Below are 24068 nucleotides of genomic sequence, written 5' to 3'. Positions count from 1 at the left end.
ACTTGAGGCCATTTTCCCTTGTCCTATCACTAGTTGCCTGGAAAAAGAGGCCAACCCCCACCCTGACACAACTTGTTTTCCAGCAGCTAGAGATAGCAATTATATGTAACTGAACAATCACAAAATCCCAAATGTTTCAAATAAGGAAGTTACAATGGAGGCAAGTGGGTTTTAGCGCCATCCAGAGAAAATTTACATTAAAAAAAAGTAATATAAATAGATAAACACTATGAGGGGGAAAAACAAACAAAACCTAAAAACCTCTCAAGGACGTGAAAAAGAGTCTGATATTTCAAGCTGACCACAAGGACACGTCTACAAAAGAAAGGAAATGCTATCATTAACTATAACTCCTACTGTCTAGAGATAAGAAATAAATTTCCTCTCCTTTAAAATGGTTGACTTCTTTACACCATCTTTCATCCAAGCTACCAATAAATATTTCCTTGTTTCTGTGAGACAGACTTTATAAGAACCCCATGATGGTCTCTATGGATGTGGTTGCCTCCTGAAGGAAATATGGAGCATATTCAGCAGTGCAGTGAAGTTAAAGTTTACTCCAAGGGTTAGTGGATGGTCAGGACAACACATGGGCTCTAAAGAAGGCTATGGGAATTTAGGCTGACACAAATATTCAGCACTTTTGGCTTTGTTTTCCAAGAAGGCTGGAAGTGCTTTCAGCAACTGCACAGCTATGCAGGCACCTCTTGGAGACCTCAGAATTTGCAGGGGTTTGTACAGAAGTGACTGTTAGACTGAAGCCACCATCACTTCAGGAAACAGTTACAGACAAGTGATCAAAGCTTAACCAAATGTGAGCTAAAAAGCCTGAAACAAATTCCCCAACCTCCCCAGTTTTTAAAGTTTATATAATGGAAATGACAACTGACCCAGCACCACAGAGTACAATAATAATTAACAGGAGACTTGTCTGAAAAATGTCTATGCTGCCTTGGGGAACAATGTAGGCCACAGCATCAATTAAAAGCAGAACAAACTCTACACTGCCTCCATAACATTTAACCCCAAATCATTTTGTTGCTGTAAATTAAACAGTGCATTGCTGCATTACATCACAGAAGTGAAAAAAGGCAAGAATAACTTGTTTGAGAACTTATTTCAAGCTCCAGCACTCACTTTACCCAATATAGGCAAGCAATATGGAATACTGATGTTACCAGTATTTTCCTTAGCTTTGTGGAGCAGAATTACTATCTGTATATTCATTTTTCTTTTATATAATCTGAATATTAATATTAGACTTCTGCAGGAAAGCATGCTAGATTTACTTAATTGACCATCAGTTTACCTTTAAAGCTGACTGCAAAGGTGATAGAAGATTTTTTAAAATCCTAAGCTTCAGTTTTGAAGCTATAGTGAACACCCTCCTATGCAGAAGAGTGGAATATAGAAACAAATAACTTCATATAAAGTGTGTTTGCAAGGTCACTACAGATATTTTACCTAATTACTACTATTAATTACTAATTTTCTAATACTATATAAAAGATGACAGTCAACAGAAGCCACACATAAAATTTAAGGTCATTCACTTTTAAAGAATTGCCCACAGGTAATGTTTTTTTTTAAGATCAATGAATTCCTGTTTCTTAACAACAAAGACAATTTTCAGCAGAATTCAAGCCAGAAGAAAGATCTTTGCAATACAGCCTCTCAAGTGTTGCTGACCTTTATGTTTGTTCATGTGGAAGTATTGAGCAATATCATGGACGCAATTAAACCTTTTGAAGATCTATTATCTACTTGAATGGGAGGTGAAGCAAATTCTTCTCAGCATGTGAGAATGAAAGGGCAACTACACAGCATTGATAAGTTGGGCTGCCTGAGCAGTATTTAACAAGGTTCATGAGAGACCACAAGGGAACATCAACTGACACAATAAAACAAATAAACAAAGGGAAAACAAATTCATTAAGTGCACCTCCATCTCTTCTACTACTCATGAGTAACACCAAATAATGAAAACGCACTGCAGGCAAAATTAAGACTTCCTGATGCCCATGCAGTACTTTCAGCTCAAAAATTTCTTCACAGATAAATAATTCTATAGAGGTATATAGGCAAGAGCAGAAACTCATTTCTGGAAACTTAGCAGTGGAAAAAGCTAAATAGCTATGCTAGTTAATAAATATGTCTCTTAGAGTACGAGAGTACTCAATAGAATACAAAGGAAGTAGATTTGTACATCAGAGAAATTCCATTTTAATAGAACTATGTCTTACGTCTCAAATTGCCTATGTTCTCATCTGCATTTCCAAATTCCAATAAGGGGTACAGGAGCTCAGTTCCCTCTTCCCTGGTGAAACGTTAAGATTATGCAAAGAATGCCAAATTCTAATTAGCCTGTTATCTATAGCCATAACATCTCAGTGCCAGTGTTAAGGACTGCAATTCCATTGTCAAAGGCTTTAAGGAAATCCAGAATGAAAAGGCTTTAAGGAAATCCAGAATGAAAAAGGAGCAGCCAAGCTTTAGAGAGTTTCCAATTTGAGTAAAACAGGAGATAACATATGCACCCGTTCCTCAACAGTTCTCATGAGGATTTCACCAGAGTTTTAGGCCCATCATTACTGAGCCAGTGAATTTCTTTTAGACATTAAGACAAAGGCAGACTTTGCTGATGAATTGAGCAAAAACCATTAAAATGTTTTTAAAAGGCTTAACAATTGAATAGTGGACCCTTCTATGCTTGCCTAATTGCAGAGGAGAGTCACTTTTTCCCAGGGAATGATATAAGGTAAGTAAGGTGGGAATGATATAAGGTAAGTAAGGTTGAAAACAATTTATTTTAGGTGCAAGTGAAAGCAGGAAGCTTGAAAATACATGCTATAATGGGTGTAGGTGTAGTGGGGGTGGGGGCAACAAAACAAAGCTCATTTTAAATATACTTTCTCTAGGACTTGATAAGTGCACCTATGTATTTGTAGGCTAGGGGTCTCTGTTTCTTTTTAGCTCCAAGTGTTCTAGAGTGTTATCAGATGAGAACATATTCACTGCTCTGAGAATATATGTAATGGTAGTGCAATAATGAATTAGTTCTATGTCAGAAAGAAAAGGTCTAATGACTCTTCAGCCACTACAACACTTCTCAAAGCCCTTCGTAAAAGAAAGGAAAATTACTATTACTATTACTAAGGAAAATTACTATTACTCTTTTACAGGTAGGAAAGGGAAGGGAAAGAGAATGAATTAAGCTGCCCAAGATGACTCAAGAGGAGTTGAAAAAAACATATCGTATGTCTAGAACTTAATTTTAAAGATCACCCAATATTCAACCATTTATACAAAATATGACTGAGATATAGATGGCAGACAGCACTGCAAAACATCAAGCCCTCTCAACCAAACCTTGCTGTTTTAGTGAAAATTTTGCAACTCCAGGTTAAAAATCAGTGACAGAAAATTAATTCAGAAGTTCATGATCTAGAAGAATTCAAACTTTATCCTCCACACATATAGGCCAGAAGATGGGTGTACTCAACTTTTTTAATGAATTAAAATGGAAAAAAGTGGGAAGGAAGTAAAACAAAATAAATGCTTTCATTAGGCCAAGTAATACAGCTCCACATTTCTCCATTTGAACTACTGACTGGGGAAGAATGTGATAAAATGCATTAGTTCTATGAGTTTAATCTCCCTAAGCAATGCCATCTAACTCCACCTTCCTGTGTAGAAGTAGTTTTTTCTGACTCAAAGATGTGGAGTTTAAGGCACAAAGCACCATTGGATCACTGGGAACTAATGTACTGCCATATTTAATACTGACAACAGCTTGTATTAAACACAAGCATGCACACCTATTTCAGGAAAACACCTAATCCTGGAAATATAACAGGACTGAGATTACTGCTTTCCTTAATAGTTTGTCCTATGTTCTCACTTTTAAAAACACCTGCCCAGCCTTGGTTTACTCTTACCCTGGTACACATTCTGCTTTTCTCCACTACTGTGAAGAATCCTCTTATTCCCAGCGATCCTGCAGGAATATGCTGTCGTTAAGTCATGTCTCTCTCTGGAAGAATTTTTCTCCACTCTAGTCTCTCTTCTCTCTTTTGATTTTTATTATCTTTATAAATTACAGATGCTAAAACCTGATACAATATTTCCTTCCACAGTCTCACTGTTTCACATACCAATAAAACCACCTCGTTACTCTTAATTTCTAGTGAGGTTTTTTACATTCAAGTTAAATATACAAGCCCCACTGAGCTGTCTGTTCTTTCTTCTAGAACAATCCTAGCATCACTTTTGTCAGCTGTAGGTGTCCCCATGTGTATGTAAGGCTGCCATTGCTTCCTTCTGGCTGTGAAATACTTATCTTCTAGAGACAATGTTGAAAATTTTGTTTGAATGACCTCTGTTTTCAGGCTAGACTTTAACTGGATTGCACTGTTTGCTGTGTCCTCCTCTTTTTTCCTAGTGTTTCAATCTTCGCATAATTTTCAAATTCTAACATCCAAGAATTCATGCAGCTTTCCAAAGGATTTGTGAAAATATTGAAATATGTTGTCCATACCCAATTCTAAACTGTGGAAGGCTGTGGAGAGAGACTTTAAAAGAGGATGCAGTTACAGGACAAGGGGGAATGACTACAAACTGAAAGAGAGCAGGTTTTGATTGGGTATTAGGAAGAGATTCTTTACTGTGGGAGTGGTGAGGCACTGGCACAGGTTGCCCAGAGAAGCTGTGGATGCTCCATCACTGGAAGTGTTCAAGGTCAGTTTGGATGAAGCTCTGAGTAACCTGGTCTTGTGGAAAGGTGTCTCTGCCCAGGGCCAGGGAGCTGGAACTAGATAATCTCTAAGGTCCCTTCCAACCCAGCCATTCTATGATTCTGTGATTTTATGATTCTGTCATCCCTCAGAATTTCTGTGTAAGGGTCATTTCTCATTGATTAATGCTTTGAGATGTCAATCTTCAAGAAATATTATTTTGATAAAGTATACTGCTATTTATACCAGATGAAATACAAAATTAAATGAAATGCCTTACAAAAGCCTAAATAACACATAGGACCATTTGACAAGTAAATTCACATTCTGAAATGAAGTTTACCTAGTATAATTGCTTTTCTTTAAAACTATGCTGACTGTCATTAATTTCTTCCTACCACTAATTTTTTCTCAGGCTTGCTTTTTAGCTAAATTCTCCTTAATCAATCCAATATTTTTACCAGAGCTGAAAGAGAACTACCCTGCTCTGCAGCATTAGTTGCAAAAAAAAGGTGAAAATAATAACATGACACTCACATTCCAGAACTTTAAAAATTCTCCAACAGATCCTTTCAGCCTCCTTTTTTAAGGCTCATAGGTGAAAGTTATCAAGTAATGAGCCTTCTGCTTTATTTATTTTATCACTGGCAGATGTTGTTTAACATGCTTTGAAAGATTCAGTGCTGTTTATACAGTGGGGACACTGGATCTCCTACCACCATATGGGTTTGCTAGGGAGCAAACAGCACTTCCCTCCTACTGTGTGCCACTCAGTATTGAAGAGGTATCACAGCTTTTGTTCATCTTTGCATGAATAAATGACACAATTAATTAAACAGTGATTGACTGGCATCATTTCTTGGTTTTGGCGTTACCAAAAAGTAGCACAAATTCGTTAATTCACATACAAAATAAACTAAGAAATGAGCTTTGTCAAACTTTTCTCAAAATCTTAGGAGGTAGAAATTGTGTCCAGAACTGAGTGTCCAGATATATACTGTAAGAGTTCTTGTCCATTATGCTTGCCACTGAATTCATCCTAGGTTACCACCTTAATCATTACATATTTTTGGCCCTTACATTAAGGAAAATTACCTAGACATCCTAAGCCATTACAAATTGATGTCCAGCCGGCAGAAAGCTCTGCAAGATCACTCAGAATGCTCATCTGCCCTATTTATCCCAGAGTCTGTTAACCCTGGATAACAAAGGATACCAATTTGGACATCAACAATATATCACTTTAGACTATTTTTACCAGAAATATCCCATTAGTGTGCATTATCTTCATATCTTAATCAGCCTTCTTTTCCTCCTGAGACTGCAAAGGACCCAGCTGGACAACAGCCAGAATATCAAGTGTCTCACACACCTATTATCATAATGGCAGAAGGTCATACACTGACAACTGAGCACACAAATGCAACATAAACTAAACTGAATATTTTGATAACAGAAATTTATGGAGGTTACTATTCTGGTGCAATACTGTCACTTGTACTTTTATTTGATTTGGAGGGGTTTTTTGTACTTCTGCTTTCAATTGCAACTCCTCTATTGGTTCAGTTTTTTGATTAAAAAACAAACAAACAAACAAACAAAACCCAAAAATGCCCCAAACCAAATCAAGCTTCAACAATGCTTTTTCTGTCAGGCTCTCTGGGTCTGCAAATATGCTTAGTCTTCCTGTCCTATATCCTGGTTTGGTCCTGCCCGTTACTTCTCAGAGACTGATTGTGTCTCTGCCAGACTAACAGGCAATAAAAAGAAATTTCAAAAAGATGAAGGAGAAATTTTCCTGGCCGCTTGAGATACCAAAGTTGAGATATTTACCTAAGTTATTTGACCATAAGAATGTCTAGACAATGGAGAGACAAAATCATTTCCAGGGCACGATACCCCTCCATCTAAAGGAGCCATCTAAATCAGGTTAGAAGAACTGTGATCAGGACAGGTCTCTCAGCGGACTACCATCGTAATATCGTTGACTTCTCAAATGTCAAAAGTCAACTTGAGCCACATTGTTTTCCTAATAGCTCACACTGTTTTCAGTTTGATCAGTATGTAGCTGAGGCTTCTTGCATGCCACAGCATCTTGGAAATTATTGAAACATTTGCACAAATATGTATTTTTTTTAACTTGAAATGGGCCTTTTTGGGTGCAGGGAAGCATTAGTGGAGAAAAATTGGCAAAACTATGAAGCAGTAATTCAGAAACTATTTGCTTTCCTCATTTACTTCTCACAGCCAACTTCACTACTCTCACCTGTGTATTAGTCCATTCCATTTCAGGAAAAGGTCCCAGCTGAAGGCCTCTACCTGTGGGATTTTCTTCCTCCTGGCCTTTCTGGAAGTACATAGAGACATCTACTCAGGACATGTTCCAAACTCAAATTTTTCATTGTCTTTGCATATGGTGTTTAGTTGTGTAGGTTTGCTTCCCAGGTTGTTTTTTTGGGGAAGTGGGTTCATTTATTCCCTTGAAACTGTAAATTGGTGATAATACACTCTGAATTGCCCAGAGGCTTTATAACAAAAAAATAAATTTGCATTATATTATATAGTATTAAAAATGTGAGTGCATATTATTGATTATTAATATCTCTGGATTAGCTATTTATCACTGAAAGAAGAACAAGCAAGTTATGTATATTTTACAAGAATTAACACTGTACTACTGTATTTAGGTTAATTTTTAGTATGCAACAACTACCAATCTCTAGTAACTATTAGCAAATGAAGCAAGAAGGCTACAAGGAATAAACATTCTCTTGATAGTCCACCTCTTTCTAGCTAAAATTAGAAATAACTCTGTTGCTTCTAAATTTTAAAACCCACTCTAATTATCACTATGAATTTATGAAGTTTAACAGTAGGAGGTTATATATTTGCTTTTAATGAACATCAGGTTTGCCTTTTCTTTTTTTTGTGAAAGGAAAATCTATAATGAATTTGGTCTCCCACATAGGCATGAGTCAACACCATTGTAGAAAACACATGAGCTCTTAACAAACAACAACAATATGGAAGAGCCCTGCCAGTAAGGAAAGACATACGGCAAGGATCTCAGTTTTTGTTGATAGCAAAACTACTATATCTGTAACCATGCATCCAACAGCATTTTAACACAATGTTTAATAAACAAGGGACTGAAAAGAATTTTTACAAAGGCCATAGTCATTATGATGTTTATGTAATGCTGATCATCACCTTTTACTAGGTTACTTGAGAGGCTTTTTGTTTCTATTTTAATAAAGAATACAATTTTTTAAAAAGAATAAAAATCATACATTAGTTTAGGTGTGAAAGGAAATAAAGATCGCCTAGTTCCAACATCCCCTGCCATGGGCAGGGACACCTTCCACTAGACCAGGTTCCTCAAAGGCCCATCCAACCTGGACTTAAACAATTTCAGGAATGGGGCATCCACAGCTTCCCTGGGCAACATCTGCCAGTGTCTCACCACTCTCAAGTGAAGAAATTATTTTCTAATATCTAAACCTTGCCTTCTGACAGTTTGAAGCTATTTCCCCTTCTTCTGTGACTACACAGTGACAGACTTGTAAAATGTCCCTCTCCAGCCTTCTTGTAGACCACCTTTGCATATTAACCCACTACTTTTTTGTATAAGAGGTAACACTTTTTCACTCTCACCTGAAAGATTAAGTCTTTTTTTAACATCAAGAATAAAACACAGCTAGTATAAAACCACTAGGCTAAATCTTTCAGGGAAGTCTCGAAACTCTGTTGCTATAAAGAATGGCTAATAATAGTAAAAAAGCTCAGGGTGTAACACTTTTCAGGATATAGTCTAAGGAAAAGGGACTTCTGGCTCTGCTTAAAAAGATTAATGCTGTCATACAACAATATTTTTAAGAATTGAGGCTTATAATGATGCTGTCAGTCTGCAGGCATTTAGCTGGGTCAGCTAGGAGCAGAGTCCTTTGAGACATGGGAAAATACTGAGAATGGTTTCAGGTTTAAATTCTCTGAGTCACTCTGGAGGGTGCATTCCCACCTCAGTGAAGTGGGATGAACGTATGTCTGAATATTCAGTTGACCTTACACAGAGAGAATTTTTATATTTAAAAAAATCTAGAGTAACTTTTACAGTGTAATGGGCAGCTGTGGATTCCCTAATATCAGCACCAAGCCCACCAGGAACAACCAAAAGGTATTTTATGGGCAAGTCCACTTGACAAGAGCAAGCTTCTGTGTACATGTATTTGGTTCTGCAGACTTTTGAGAAGAAATGTGCAGTACAGTAAACACAGATAGAAGAAATGCACACAGAGCAGTAAGCACATCCCTGCCAGAGGAAACATCAAAATCAAAAATACAGAGTAAGGAACACCTCTGTTGAGATCATTAGCTAAGGAAGAGCCAAGAGTGAGGTTCTGTTGCAAAATGGCCTTCATTCAAGATATGAAGAATTGATGTGTACAAGGTCAAGGGTTATAACTGTTGTGCTGTAATCATTGATGAGACACCAGCAGAACTGTATCATTTTGGGGCATTTTGTTTTAAGACAAGCACTGAAAAAGCCAAAGAAAATCTACAGAAGAGGAATGTCACAACCTAGGCAAGACTGAAAACAGGATATTACACAGGGATAGTGATCAGTTGTTTCCAACTGAGAGAGAAACCAGGGAAATCACTCCAAATTTGCTGCTATGAAAAAAACCTTTAACTGCTAGGATGCTGAAACATGGAAAGTCTCCAGTCCTTTCCATATCCTACAGACTTTGGCTCCATGAGAGGTTTATTCCCTCATAATTCAAGCAATTTTAATTTGAAACCAGATGATTACTAACCAGCTAAAAGCAAAAGGCATACTCCTCTGTGCTAAGTTAAAATAAAATAAATACATACTTGCTTACAAGGTAAGATTTTACATTACCACTAGTGGATGTAGTGGTTATAGAAACGTAATACTCTTCATAAAAAACATCTTTTGAATAAACTCTACTCAAATACAAGTAAGGTACCATCTAAAACAGAATTCCTCATAAGCATCAAAATGTGAGCTACAAATGTGGCAACCCTAAAGGTGAGACTGAGTTTCCCAAACAGAGCTGTCTCAAGTCATCTGATGCAGTAAGATATTGATTTGTCTACAGCTGCTTCTCAAAAGGGAATGGGTTTCCTTCTGTCATTTCTGACTGCCATATGCACACCTCAGATGTTACAGGACATCTAAAATAGGATTACATGCCTATCTTAGACAACTGAATTTCACTCCAAAAAGCCTTTTTTTATATAAAGGAAGTATTTTCTAACAAACATTGTTATTCACATAAGCTATTATTAAATATAGTTAAAAAATTGGGGGGTTATTGCATAGAAAATCTAAAACTCCTCTCTTTAACTAAAAATAAAAAAAAAAAATAATCAAGTTTACTAAATGATAAGACCTACCATAAATCCAAAAATCTAAAATCTAATAGAAGTTTTATATGAGACCTAGAGCCAAACAAGCTTCAGTGTTGAAATACAGCAATATTAGAAGGACTTAAATACTCTTATAATCTGGAAAGCCTTGTTAATCTGTAGATTAGGAAGGATCAGTTTATTGCCATGGAAAAAAATTGTGCCTGTTTAATACCAGGAAGTCCCATGGTCCAACAAATACTACCTTCATACAAGAACGTCACACAATGTTATAAAGTCAGCCACAGCAATAAAAAATTAGTATAATCAAGTTTTCTGCTTAAAAAAAGTCTTCAAAAAGAGATCTCATTAAAATCTACATAGTTCCTGCTAATCATATGTAGAGGGCATTGAAATACTGCTATGTAAAGTAACGGCAATGAAATATGAGCATAGGGAGAAGAAATGTGCAAAGAAAATGGTGACAGTATTTCTAAATATAGCCACAAAAAACTGTTGCACTCACAGGAACTTCAGTATACTGAACAGTATCTGTGATCACGGTGCTAAGGTCAAGTCTGTTTCTCGTGCCAGTGATATCACTACTATAGATGAATTACACAGAATTGAGCACGAGGGGATGAAATTCCATGGTGAATAATTGCTATTAAAAATTTAATTTATGTCAGACAATGGTAGAAAAGCAAGTTTCAATGAAAAGCTCAAAAATATATAGGAGGCTACAATTTTCTTTTAAAATTTGAGTAATTCTTTTTATTAATTTACAACAGAATAATGAACAGCTGATAGCACATTGGAGACCAGTCCAAAAATACTTTTAAACCAGGCTTGTGAATGAAATGAAAATTCAGGAGCAGCAGATGGGTTTAAATGCTGTTAAATGTGGAGTGGTTTCCAAGAACATGTTCTATGTAATAATAAATAGCCAGAGACATATAGTTTCTCTAGCAGCTTAAATCCTGAGCATACAAGCTAAGTGAGGGCTTTCCAGCTTTGGCTCACTGCAACATCCTTACATTTTACCCTTGTCTACAGCAGCAAAAATACTTGTTATTAACAATGTGTGCCAGCAATGAGTGCAATTACAGCAGCACTGAGCACAGTTTCATAGGCAGGCAGGTTGAACATAGGCTTTCTGAAACAAGAATAGTTCTTGGCTCTGCTTGCAGGTTAATCACATTCAGCACCAGGGTATCCATTCTCATAGTGGATAATTATGCCAGTGTACCCAGTGCCTCAGTTTGTGCATGTTTTACATAATAAACATGTTAGAAATTGTCTCCCCTTCCAATTCTTGATCTAGATGTGGGCAATGGGATGATGTACTGCATTTAGGGTTTCTGCAGTCATGCTCTGCCTCCACATCTCATGCCCTCTTGGACTTAAGCAAAAGCAAAGTCCCAGAGGTCCAGGAAAATAGGCAGCAACTTCTTTGTTTGTACCTCAACCAGTTCTGGCTTCATCTCCTAATCCATCAAAAAGTGACTTTATTAAGTGACAGCTATGAAAGCTGTGAAAGCTTCTACACTTGCTACCATGTATTATTATACTTAACTGACACAAACACTTGTGACACAGAATGAAACTGGAACTTTTAAACTCACAGTGATGCACAGAGGCACAGACAAAGAAGGGTTCAAAAGAATGACTGCAACTGGCAGAAGATAGAAATCTACACTGGGATCAAACCCAGAAGAAAATCACTGCTGCTGTCTCCTGTTAATCCAATTGCTTCTGTAACAACAAAAGATTTGTGAGGAACTGTGGAAAAGAGTATCACTGGATTCAAGGAAGCCTCTGGAGTTCAGAGCAGACCTAGACCATAATATACATGTGTTCCTGCTTAGATGCATCAAGGATGATTCTGGTTAGCTACTCTGTAATACCAGTATCTGCTCGATACTCTCTTGGATGAACTGAAGGGAAAGGATTATTAGGGGAACAAATAATAGAAAAGAAAGATGAGGAACCAAATGAAAGAGCTGTATTAGAAAAGAGATGTCAGGCCTTCATGTGGGTTACCAATTATAAACTTATACTGTTGCTAACCTACTACTTTTCACTGTTGCTCTAGAAAATCATGTTTTCTATACCTTCATTGCAGAAACCACCTCTTTTTCCAACTAGTTCTTTCCACAGGAAAAAAATATGACTATTGCAAAACTACTTCTCTTTAATCCTAGTACTATACTTCATTCATGAAATGGATAAAATTAAATCAGTCCACTGATGCTCATGTGGCATTCAGGGCTACTTGTTTCCCAGGGATCTTCTAAGAGTTTTTATCTCTTGTCTGATACCTACTGAGAGGATTAGAAATGAAATTGCTCTATTGTCTGGGAAATGCAGCCATGAAAGTAACAGTCCCCAAAACACACCTTTCATCCCAATCCAAATATTAATGATCAGAAAACATCACGTGTGTAAGCTAACATACTTTTGGTCACTAACAAGTATCCTTACTAGAGGTTGTTTGGAGATTTCCAGAGCCATAGCTTCTGTCCAACACATCTCAACTGAAACATCCTTAGTGCTGCTGTCAAATGGATGCAAACACAGGTTTTTTTTTGTGCTCCCTGTTCAAGCTTCACCCTGTTCTGGTTGGTTGGACCAGCTGCAATGCTGTAGCACTACTACTTCTGGAAATGGCTGACTCACCCAAAAAAAGGAGGCTGAGGAACATGCTCAAGCCTGCAGCCTCATCATCGTCACTGTTAGATGTTACATATTACAGAAAGTCCTTACTGTTCTGTGTAATTCCAGCTGGCTCCTTCCAGGAAAAAACTGCTCTAGGAGCCAGACTCATGTAGTGCGGACATGAGTAAGCACCTTCTGTTCCACAGTGTAGACAAAGCCACTTTCTCCTACCAGAGGTGTACAATACCATTACTTTAATGTACAAGTACCCAGGAATTCAAATTATATCAATTATGTATTTTTCTTTTCCCATTTGAAAGTGCCCCATGATTTTAGGGGTGGTTGCTGGCAATGCAAAGCCACGTGTTCACAGGTTTCTCTTAATCAGAGCTATCAGCGACAACCACTTCACTGGAGGCACACTGGAATTTAAAAGTGGAGACTACAGAGCAGTGGTCGTTCTGAAGGGGTTTTGTATGTTGTTCTGACCAGCCATTTAGACAGGGAATTATGGGGATAAGAGATTACATGATTACAACTAATCTTCATTGCAAAGTACTTAAACACACACTCAGTAAACTATGGTCTATTCTCAGCTGTTACTCAGCCATTTGTACTATTACCACAGAAATGGATGACACACGTGAGCTCCTCCTTCACAGAAACTTTTTCTGATACAGACTAATATCAAGCACAAACATATGGGATTTTAGGGCTTTTCTTTGTCCTGAAAATGTAAACAAATAAAGGCCTGGGGCTTTTTCTGGAGAGCCATTTTTTTTTTCCCTAACAACCATCATGAGTCTCTTTTGCATATTATAAGATGGTATATTCTGCAAGACATCAATCACTGATACTGAAGCAAATTCAATGTGTTTTGCACCTGCTCTCATGGGTTGGTCCCTCTAAATGACCTTCATTTTATTATATTTTTTCTGTCACATTTTGGAAATGATTGTAATGTTCAAGTCCTATGTGCTCTAGATACTTTTTCCAAAATTGGCAATAAGCGTTAAATACGTGCCATTGCCAAATGTAGTAATTTTCTAGTGTCTTACCTTGTATCTGCTCTGGCAGCCTCTGTGCATGTCTCCTTTGAGACTAGACTGGTTATTAAATTCCAGTTATTAGGAAACAAATTTAGGCTCGGACAATTTTTTCTACTAAAGTTTTGTCAATTGTATGAATATTTTTGCCTACAAACAGCAGCTTTCTTGCAGATTTATATGCAGTTTGTGAGTCTCATAAATTTCACAAACAACAAAAAAAGTTTTATTTGTGAAAAAGTGAGGCTTTCCGAAAGCATCAGTTTGTGTTCAGTACTAGCTTAAATTGATTTCCCAGGAATAGGGGCATGAGCTATTTGCACCCACAACCTAAAATCTTTATTACAGTCAACAGTTTGGTCCTTATCACCTGTACTGCCAAAGACTTTCAGGCTTCACAGAGTAGAATAAGAGGATTGAAAGAAATTTAGCATTTCAATTACGGACATAATAAGTGAAATAAGATCCTCTAATTCTCTCAGCTTCCCAAACTCTGTAGTAAGACTAAAACATTAATGTTCCTCTGTTGCTCTACCCTCAAAGAAACCATGTGCATTGAGACACAGGTGTCAACACAGATCAATGAGATGAAGTACCAGTACCCCCAAAAAGCAAATATATCATAGAACTAGTTCAGCTTTGACCCAGCACCCAACTTTGTTCCAGAGAGCATCTGGTAACAGCTTTCTCTAATCTTTCTTGGTCCTACTGCCTGTGAAGATGTCACAGATGTGCTTCCTGGGGAAAGATTTTGGTTGTCCAGCACAACTCAAATGATAATAATAAGAAAAAAAAATATTCCAGGGGTGGAAAAAACATTAATATAATGTTTTTCTAAAGTATCTATTGATATATCAAGCTCATAAAATTTATCTAGCACAAATTTTGACTGGAATATGTTTATCTTCTTTTTGTTCTTACCAAAGCTAATAACTGTGCTTGCTCTGACAGTCCTTAGGAAAAGGATAATTTACTGAAACGTGTGAATGGGAGACTGGTTGGTCTCCACATGTCTCCTGATGCCTCTGGAGACTATAACTATGCTCATCAGCTGAGATGATGGTGTTTATGCTATTTTAGTACCAGAGAAACCTGCCTGGCCCTCAGCTGTCACTAGAGAAAGTAATGGGTTTCCTCCAGGTGTGGTGACATATCGACCACAGACATACTGGGGGATGTATGGGATGCCATTTAAAATGGTGACAAATGTCTGTGTCTTGGTAGGTTTGTTATCCTTGGAGGATATTTTTCCAACCTTCACTCTGCTTCCTCCATTTTTAGCGGTCATCTTGATGAGGAAAAGGATGTCCCATATTTTCCACTAGTAAAAGAAATAAATTGTCCTTAGTACAGTTTCAAGTGTCTTCCCATGTGCTGATCATCTAGCTAGTTCAACATTTGTTTAGTGTGGGGATTCCTAACTCAACTCTGCTCTTCAGAGACCCCTCTCCCTGTTTAGCTTTTACATACTGATGTGTCCATGCCTGTATAACTGCAAGAAGTGCAGCACTGAATCCTGTTAATACCACTGGTAAATTTACTAGCAGTATTCAAGGCTAGCAGTGAAAACGACTATTTTTGGCAATGTAATAGTGTATGTACCATGTTCAACTTCATAACTGACCCATTTACTTCCAGTTCAATAGTGTATTTATCTCCAAATGAACTGCTGCTCACTGTTCCTGTGAGGATTAATCTGAGAAACACACATTGTGGCTCTTGCCAACATTTGCAAAGTGATATAATCCATCTTCCTTCTCACATCTTCCCTTTAGTGACACCCAGTGGGTTGGCTTCTGTTAACTAACTCTGCTCCTCAAATGCCACATGCTTTTTGCTGCAGTCAGAGTTGTGATGCCATACGCAGCTCTGTTCCCTTACAGTGTGAAGGATTTCAATTAGGACATAATTGTCCACCCACTACTCTGAGTCCAAATTTGGTTCTTCCTTTTGTTTATCAAATTCTTACATCGTTCCTTTCAGAATTCTTAGTGATGTTCCTGAGCTTTGTTTACCCTTGCTGTCACAAGAGTGGTGTAGGGATGTGACTTGGGCACGCTCAATCCCTCCTCCACTATTTTGTGCCACGGGAAAGCTAAGCAGGCTTGATGTGCTCTTGGAAGAGCTCCAGCTAAATGACTGGCAGAAAACAAAGGAGGGGTGTCTGTAACACAGAAGACAGAGTCAGCGTGTGTTTGTGGCGCACGCTGAGGATCGGCCCCGCGGGGAGCACAGCAGAGCACACCCATGTCTCTATGTGCATGGAACCAACGGGATTGCTCACCAGAGACTCAACCCCTGAAACATCACTCACAGCTTCCACAGCCTTTAGTATCTCTGACTATAAGCCATTATTCATATTCCATGCCTGTGGGGCAGAGAGAATTCCTCATCCTTCTTTGCTTCAGTTTTACAGTCATTTTGGCTGGGACCACAAAAACTATCAAAGATATTGAGGATTTCAACCCAGTAATTGTTAGAAAAGGATCTGCACTTTACTGGCATTCACAGCTTGTAAAACTAGAGTGGTGTCACTTTTGCTATCCTCCACCTTCCTGGAGGATTCTAGCCTTGGTGAGGCAGGCTTTGAAGTGTTTCACTCTCCTCCTCTGTGTATTTTCTCTGTTCCTTCTCTGAAACCTGTTCAGCAATCTCTTTCTTCTGACAGAACTTGCAAGAGGGCTCTTTTATGCCTGGTTTCATCTAGCTGGGAATAACCACAGAAACCTGATGTCACCTCCCCTGACCCAGAGACTATCTTACTGACATGAGCACAGAGGTATCCATCCATTGATTCTATCAGAGAGGACTAATCTAAAAAAGGTTTGTCATTAGGCTTATTGCAAATATATCCTACCTGATTTTAAGGTTTAATTTCAAATCTTTTCTTCTAAAAAAATACAGGAAATTTAACTACAAACAAAAGTAATTGTGATGAAAGACATCTGGGGATTATAATTGTGCTGTATTTTCAAGTGCCTTCAGGGGCATAAATATACATTTTTGCTTTTGTGCTGCATCCAAGGAAATAAAAATACCAGTTCAGAATTGTGCTGGCAGGAAATCTCCATGCTTTTTAATTTTGGCAGGATGCTAAGTATTAGAGCCTAAATATTATTTGACCTCATGACTCACAGGAAAACAATGTGTACTTAAAGCACAGAAATAATTGCTCTACTTCAGTATGTCCAGTTTTCCTATATTTAAAGGTAATTTATCATCTGAAGATATTTCCTAATGGAATTGTGCTAACATTTAATCCCACACCCCCAATGACAACAGGGTAGAATTTTTCTGAGGTTTCTTTCTTCATATTTCTCCACTCTTTAGAGGAATTCTTAGTGAGTTAATACTTAAATCTGCTTTATATACTCACAGCTCTTCAACATAGCGAATGCTAATTTCTGTCCATAGGTTTATATCTTGGGTACTTTAGAAACTTGCAAATCTTTCTCTTATTCTGTGTGTCTGCTCAGAATATATTTATACACACATTATGCTTATGCTATGTATGTATAATGCCTCTTTTGACTTTACATAGCAGTTCAGCAAGAATATGGTCATATTCAGTAGATACAAGGATGTGTATTTATTTGTTTTACACCTTCAGTGTTTACACTGAAGTTTTACACCTTCAGTTCTTCCTATAAAGTATTAATCCTCTTTCTAAGCCACCACCCTGAAGAATTATGTCACTGAAAATAAAGCTGAAGGCAAGAACAGGGGAAAAAAAAAATGACCTGTAGTTTTGAAAAGTACTTTACATGATACCTGTAAAGCTCACTACCAGGAACATGCCATTGACGGAATCTCATGATAGTCATAAAAATGAATAGTACCCTTTAATGCCTTCACATCCAGACATGTTTCACAAGGATATAATATGTGGTGGGTTTTTTTAATCACAAAACTTCCCCTTATTCACCCTTCCTGCAAAAAACAGATGAATTTTCTTACAGCTGTTGGTCTCTCCCCACACCAGCAGTTAACACCTCCCTCCCCTGATCATCAGGCTACCTTGCTCTCTAAGAGAGTGATGGCTGATGGGGACATTTTGGAAAATCTGAACAGGAGTGAGGCAGGAGAAGACTAAGAGTGTTTCATGGGAATCCCTCCTGAAAATGCCATTCCCTCAGGTGATATTTTAGGGTATCACCTGACAGTTACTCCAGGTCAGGACATCATGGGGACAGTGCCACTAAGTCACCAGACCCCTGCACCCTCCATAATCCTTGATGGACAGGCAAACAATGTCTAACCTTCTTGAAAAAAACTTTATGGGTGAAATTAGCTCTGCAGTGTTAAGTGTCAGCATCCGAGTGCAATGTGTAACCAAATGTTTGATACTAGTGAGCTCGCTCAAAAAAAATGGATGGCAATGTCATCTTACTCTTCAGATTCATGGCTGCAGGACATCTGTCACAATCACAGCTAAAGCTGAGCAGTGATAGATCACATTTATGACAAGGTTCAGGCATTATGTTTTATCAGGAATACTTATCAGACTGGACAGAAATTAAAAATCTCCTTTATGTTTTAACACTTTGCTAGAGAAATAGCAAAATTAAATCACTTTTAAGATGATGTCTCTGGTCTGATTAACATCTTCCTGACCAGCAAGTCCTAAACACTCTGACCAGGATAATGCGTGTTCCAATTTTACACAAACATACACACACAGCGCATACAGGCAACAGAGTTAAGGTTGCCATGGGAACTTTACCTCCAGATTTTTTGGGTTTGTATAATCAAAATAACACAAATAAAATGTTGCAATGATTCAGTTTTGCCTTGTAATTAAGTATGTTCACATTTTCTTTGGGCAGGCACTCTGTTTTTCTGATGGGTACAGCCCAATGTGATGATTTTATTCAACATTTCCAAAAGTTGGTTGTCTAAGCAAGGGATATTTTAAACTTGACTCACTGTGCAGAAATGGCTACAGTGTAGTATGGAAAACACTGCATCAGTGTTAGCCAGGTGGTTCAGCTGCTGGTAAGGTAACCTCCATGGCAGCAATGAACTCAGCACAAAATCTGCCATTGAACTGCAGGCTGTGCCAGCCCTGGCATAGGCTGATGCTGAGGTATGGAAAGAAGCAGAACACTTCTGGGACCTGACTCCTCCCCTCCAGCAGTTGCCATCACCCCACATATATTTATTAATCCACTATGGGGTGCACAAGCAGTCCCCAGCCTTGCTCACCAGGGTTGCCCCCAAACTCATAATTTCTTGCTTCATCTCTTTTCTTCTCCTATGCTCTTTCAGGTCAAGTCCAAACTTCTCCTGGATGTTCTGAAAACTTGAGTTAGTTTTGAGCATAGGAATACACTCAGACTCCTTACTCTAAACTTAGGCTCTGGGTTTTCAGAAGAGCTGACCTACAAACCTCATTAACAACTGAATGTGCAGTTACTGAAACAGCCTTAGTCAACAAGTCATCTGGACAAGGGCTTTTGTCTCTTATAGAAGCTGCATGAAGTTATCAGAAAAGAAGAAGCCCTTTGCCTTTTCAGTAAAGGGACACTCAACTTTTTGTGCTATCAACCTTTAGGGCAAGACATCCTATTTAAATAAGCAGCAGCCCTTCCTCCCCATTTGAACATGCTGCTTTCTCGAGAGACCTGGACCTTGCCATAGGCTGTTTGCAAAGCAGAGGATACTCACACTGAGTATGGAGAGATCATTATTGATCTAATTGCAGTCGTGGGCCACCGGTGACCCCAGGAACATGAGCTTCAAAGCCTGTGTTTGATATACACATACAGAGACTGCTGTCAGTGCTGAAGACATAGTAAATGGACTTTCTGAAGAGCCAGCTCATTTATTGAAGGGGAAAGGAACTAAAACCATTCAAGTTTTTGGCACTGTAATTAAATGAGACCCTACCCTATAGATGTCCATATTGAGAAAGGAGTTCAGTTAAAATCTTCAGTGTAAGTCTCCTCCCTAAAGGAATAGCACTTAATATATGTTATAATATAATTGTATAATTGGAACTCAAGTGTTTGGGTTATGTAAAAAGTGCTGTAGGCGTATCAGCTTAGACAGAGGTAATTAGATCTTGTATATTAACATTTTTCCCTTAAAGGGATAATCAGCAATACTTTTAGTAGTGGAGATGCTCAAGCGTAGAAGCTTGGTGGGAAAAGGTACCTCCTTTAGCCCTCTGTTTGCTTTGTTTCTGCCTCTGTCACTGACTGGACTGAAAGAATATTTCTGCAGTTGAGTACTTGCTTAATACAATCCCATATGGGTGCCCACACAATGGCAATACTGCTGCAGCTTTTGGTGAAACCAGCATAAAAGTGAATCACCTGCAAGCATCAATCGTGGTGCCAAAATAGGACTAGGTAGTGGCATTAAATAATGCAATATTGCAATATGCCCGTAGATTTAGTAATGGGTCATACACTGAAACCTGTGGCAGGGCCAGAAATAGAAGAAATCAGAGCTCTATTGTCTCCTTGAGTCAAGGGTTAACATTTTATGAAGGTAAGAGTAAACAGCCACACATCATTGCTTAGCTCAGTCAGCCTGAAGGATACAATAACAACAAATATGGTTTTACTCAGAGGAGGCTGAATGACAATCAATGGCACTACAGCTTTGGAGTATCCAATTGAAGCCTTTGAAAAATCAAGTGGGTGCACAGAAAGATAGGCTACTATGCCATCATAGATGAAGATAGGACTATGTTATGAATTTCTTGGATTTTCAACTACACTGTAAAATTTTCTAGAGAAGAGGAGCTTTTTATTTTGAAAACAGAACACTGCATCTTTAGAAAGTGAAACAGCAGAGCACAAATTGAAGTTGTTTTTGGTTTTTAGAATTTTTCTTTTCAAGTTAAAAGAAGAAATGTACAGTTCCAAGATAAAAGAACAAATGTACAGTTCCTCAAGCCAGGAAAACAAAACACATCCAAACAAACCACCCACACACAAGAACTACTCCAGGTATTTTCTAATTTCATTGCTGTTATCCATGCTTGTCTTTCATATATACAAGAAAAACATTCCAGGAAAGAAATTCCAAGAAGAAAACCCAGACTTAAAGCATCTCATTGAGAAGTTTGTATCAAACTTTGTCATCCAACAAAAACCTCAACTGAATTCAAGAGAAGGTTAATCCAAACTAAAAATATTTCCCCAGTTTCATATTTCTCCCTTCATGCCTGCTGAAGACCTCCCAGTCACTACTCTATACTACTCATATGAGGTTTTCAGAGTTTGAAGAACAGTACAGATATCTTGTTTCTAGGTAAGCCAAAGCCTCTCTTGGTACCTGAAGGGTTTTGGCTTTGTTCCTAAAGTCTCAAAAGATTGAAAGATTGAATTGTAGATTGAAATAGCTGGGTAGCCTAAACAGAGATCTCTCTTCAATGCTTATCTGCATCGAGGCAAGAAGAAGGAAAGAATTGTCACCAAGACCCATGGGACAAGCTCCCTTATTTTGACCCACACAATGTATATGACAGATATGGGCAGCCCATTTCCAGAGGCATTCCCAGCACAAATATCAAACAGCTCAATATAATTTTTCCCTAAGCCTAGTGACTAGAAGGTCTCAATACATTTACAAATGATTTTCTTAAATGCAGATATTTAGAACAAAAAAAAAAAAAAAATAGCAACAGTTAAAGTGCTCCTTATAATAATTCCGAGCCTTTTCCACTTGGCAGTTTTCCAAAGTGCATCTGTTCTGAAGTGTATTTTCCTTTGTGGGATTACACCTGAACCTGACCTGTGTAGACAGCAGCTGAGCACAACAGTGTACTTAGGAGCAGAGAATAGCAGCAAGTCAATGTGTCTCTAAGCAGTCTGCACCCTCCTTAGGGGTCAAGTGGTAGCTCAGAGCAAGCTGCTAAATGGTTGTTTGTATCATCTCTGCAGGCAAGCAGAGTGGGGTATCTACAGCCAAAGAAGGGATGAAAACAGCTGTAGTTGATAGCAAACACTGCCAGAAGGTCACCACCACCTGGAGGGTGGTTGTTTCAAACCAAAAATCTGTTGAGCTCAGGCATCTCTGCTCATATTTAGAGTGCTTAATTATAGCTCATATTTTTAGCGTTAGTGAAAACACACTAACTTTTTATTTGAAAAAAATAAAGTGCTTTGCTCTTCTTTTGGGATCTCACCTGTTAAACCATAAATATTAACTTCTAAGATCATCTTCTTTTGGGAATGTCACTGCAACTTTAAGTATGATTATATAATCATGTGTCGGACATAGAATTATTCTACTTGCACACCATAGGTTCAACACACTATTATAAAGGGGAGAAATCCATTTCATTTTCAAAAGTTCACACAGAAAATGTAATTTGAAGAGTTACAAGTTCAAAAAGCATTCAGCTCTTTCCAGTTCTTAGCACCTTCTCTTTTGTCCTGCTACAGCTTCATTATTTTCTTATTCTTTGCAATACACAGCAGTCTTTTTGAATGAAAAGAAACCTTTCCATATTAGTCACAACATGAAAACGAATTTTGCTTTGCAGCTGGTGAATGAAGATTATCAGAACTTTTATTCACATGCAGAAGATAATATAATACCTAAGGAACACCAATGAAATGTTGTGTTTACTCTAATTTATCAGTTTTGCAAGCTGTCACTTGTATTCAAAAGAGCTACCTAATTCATTACTGCAGTAGTCCTGTTTGGTAAATTTTGTTCCCTAAATTCAACTAAAATCCAACCAGGGGATCACATGTAGCGTTATACTTAATACTCATTTGATGCTTTGTGGAGCTATTTTATGATAGGAAAAGCAAGAGAAGACAGGGCTTTGTGCCACTTAAAAAGACATCAATATGTTCAGACCAAATAACCACATTTCTTTAGATACCAAGTCTGACTGATGTCTGAGAAAAGCAACTCAATAAAAAGTCCTAGCCATAATTTCTGTGCTAAACTCCAGGAAGGAATAGAGTCTTATTAAGTGCTGTGCCTTGGTCTTTAAATCAGTCATTTACAAGGTTTAGCCAAATCTGGAATTACTAACATGGAGGTATTTCACTAAAGCACAGTATCAGTCTGTGTCTCTGCATCAGCTTCTCATCATCTAACTAGAGGAATAAATTATGCAGGAAAATAAAAGCAGAATCTGGTCCCTTTTCTTGCCTTATTTTAATTTTAGTTGCAATTAATTCAAGGACTTAGAGCCTTCTTAATAAGGAAATGCTTAAAATAGATTAGCTAGATTTAACTTATTAGGGTATTGACAACAAGTCATATTATTTACTGCAGCATTCAAAGACCTGTTTGACTTCTTACTCTTGCATAAGAACTTTCAGGGATGTGACAACATGAATTTTCTATATAAGGCAAATAGACTCTGCATCACAAACATTTTTGACACTTTCAAATGCAGTTTATAGCCTTAAACAGACATTCCGCTTCTTCCACCCACCCACCATCATCCAAGGCCTATAGTCACCAAAGTTTCAGAATTAAGAGTGGGAGTATTACTAATCTACCAGGTAAGTGCAGAGTTCGGTGGCCTGTTTGTTTGTATGTCCATATATATATAACAGGTTATGGACACATATCCCTATTCTTGTCTGTGATTCTCTCTAGGAGAGCCCTCCTAACTTCCTTACCCAAACCAACCACATCAACTGACCTGGGGTCTAACAGTGAATTTTAAGCAAGAGCCAGGAACAGCAGAGAAGGCACATATGCATATTGGAGAAGTAAAGCAAAGGAGGAAATAAGGCATAGACTGAATAAAGGAAGCACTGGAGAAAAAGAAATTCTGCACAGGTAGATCCTTAGGAGGTACTTAATTCCTGTCAAAAGCCAAGGGGCTGGCACCTAATTATCGCAAGGATCTTGACCTTAGAGTCTCACAAACTCTTCCTGAACTTATTTAGAAATGGAGGCATAAAAGGTGATACCCTACCCCTGTGACAGAAGTACTTCTACCATCCTGGCCCCTGGCAACACTCCCAGCTTTAATCAGCAGAGGCCTTCACATCTTAATTAGATCAATGGAAGAACAGGGAGCAACATTCACAACTTTCCCAAGTTTTAAACTCTCAGTTGTGCTTCCCATATTTCCTTCTGTTTTAGCTGCAGTGATATTTCACCAGGCATTACTTTAAACCCAGACCATTTCTTCTGCAAAGAGAGGTGTCCAGCTGCATGCTAATTCACCTCTCATTTCTCCTGCTTTCAGTGAAATTTGGATGAGGTCATTTATAGAGGTTCTTTCCAATCAACATTTCTAAGATTCTGTGATTACTTTTATGCATTCTTA

General features: G+C 38.0%; 1 protein-coding gene across 1 annotated transcript in view; it reads right to left on the bottom strand.

Annotated features, from left to right (window-relative positions):
- DLG2 (discs large MAGUK scaffold protein 2) overlaps positions 1 to 24068 on the bottom strand; it is a 984977-nt gene that overhangs the window by 585128 nt on the left and 375781 nt on the right. The window contains exon 7 of the mRNA XM_053935819.1: positions 7000 to 7080. Within this exon, the coding sequence (XP_053791794.1) occupies positions 7000 to 7080 (81 nt within the window). The remainder of the gene's footprint in view (positions 1 to 6999; positions 7081 to 24068) is intronic.

Source organism: Vidua chalybeata, chromosome 2, assembly GCF_026979565.1.
Source record: "Vidua chalybeata isolate OUT-0048 chromosome 2, bVidCha1 merged haplotype, whole genome shotgun sequence".
In the NCBI taxonomy this organism is placed as follows: domain Eukaryota; kingdom Metazoa; phylum Chordata; class Aves; order Passeriformes; family Viduidae; genus Vidua; species Vidua chalybeata.
This window is presented reverse-complemented; position numbering and strand designations above follow the sequence as displayed.